Below are 820 nucleotides of genomic sequence, written 5' to 3' on the forward strand. Positions count from 1 at the left end.
TAAAAAACCTCACCTAGGTTGACTCTATTAGACATTACTGTAACGTAAATGTAGTATTTTAGTTTACTAAGTTTTCAATTGGAGAAGGAAAAGTGGTGAGAAACGTTAGAGTAAAGATGGTAAACCTAAATTAAAGATTAATGTAAGTGTATTACAAGGATAAGATTTTGGGATTTATTTGCAACAAATAGCTTTACAATACATTAAACACTGAATTATTTCTGTAACATTCACTAAAGATTAACTGCATACGAACTGACTAACTCTCTGGTCTGAAAGTATTATTCCATTTGTGATGCTTGCGACTACATTAAAATGGGACAATTACGACAGCATGCATCTGTTTTTTATGTTGAATGCTGGTGTTCACATCTCGAATACGAACTGGCAAGAAAAAGGTTTCAGGAAATCAGATTTTCATCACCGATTTCATCACAATATCTTTTGTTCTTTTTCAGCACACTGTAATGCGGTAAATGTAAAGTTTGAGAACAAACTTCAACATTGCTTGAAAATAACCTTGAAGAGCGCCTATCCCCTTTAAGTTGATCAGAAAGAAAGCTGGAATTATGAATACTTTACAATAGAAAGTAGATGATATTAAAATTTATACACTGTTTTATTACCAAAAGTAAGTCTTATAAGGTTTGTAAGATGTTCTTGTCTTTTAGAGTGAAATTAGGTTCAGTAAAGGAATTCATGTGTATAGCTATAAGGCAAACTTTGTGACGACTACGATATCTGTTATTACTTCTCTTATCGAATGTCCAATAAGTCTTGCTGATTGAAAGCTACACTCGGATCCTAAGCCAGTCTCGTA

At 32.7% G+C, this 820-nt stretch overlaps 1 protein-coding gene across 1 annotated transcript; it reads left to right on the plus strand.

Moving 5' to 3' along the window:
- Window positions 1-295: 295 nt before the first annotated feature.
- Window positions 296-544, plus strand: Smp_200790 (uncharacterized protein; the record flags this gene model as incomplete). The annotated part of the gene is made up of 1 exon (XM_018793724.1): window positions 296-544. The coding sequence occupies one exon, from the start codon at window positions 296-298 to the stop codon at window positions 542-544; it is 249 nt and encodes an 82-aa protein (XP_018648207.1).
- Between the last annotated feature and the right edge of the window lie 276 nt (window positions 545-820).

The sequence above is a fragment of the Schistosoma mansoni genome, chromosome 1, assembly GCF_000237925.1.
Source record: "Schistosoma mansoni strain Puerto Rico chromosome 1, complete genome".
NCBI classification, from domain to species: Eukaryota; Metazoa; Platyhelminthes; class Trematoda; order Strigeidida; family Schistosomatidae; genus Schistosoma; species Schistosoma mansoni.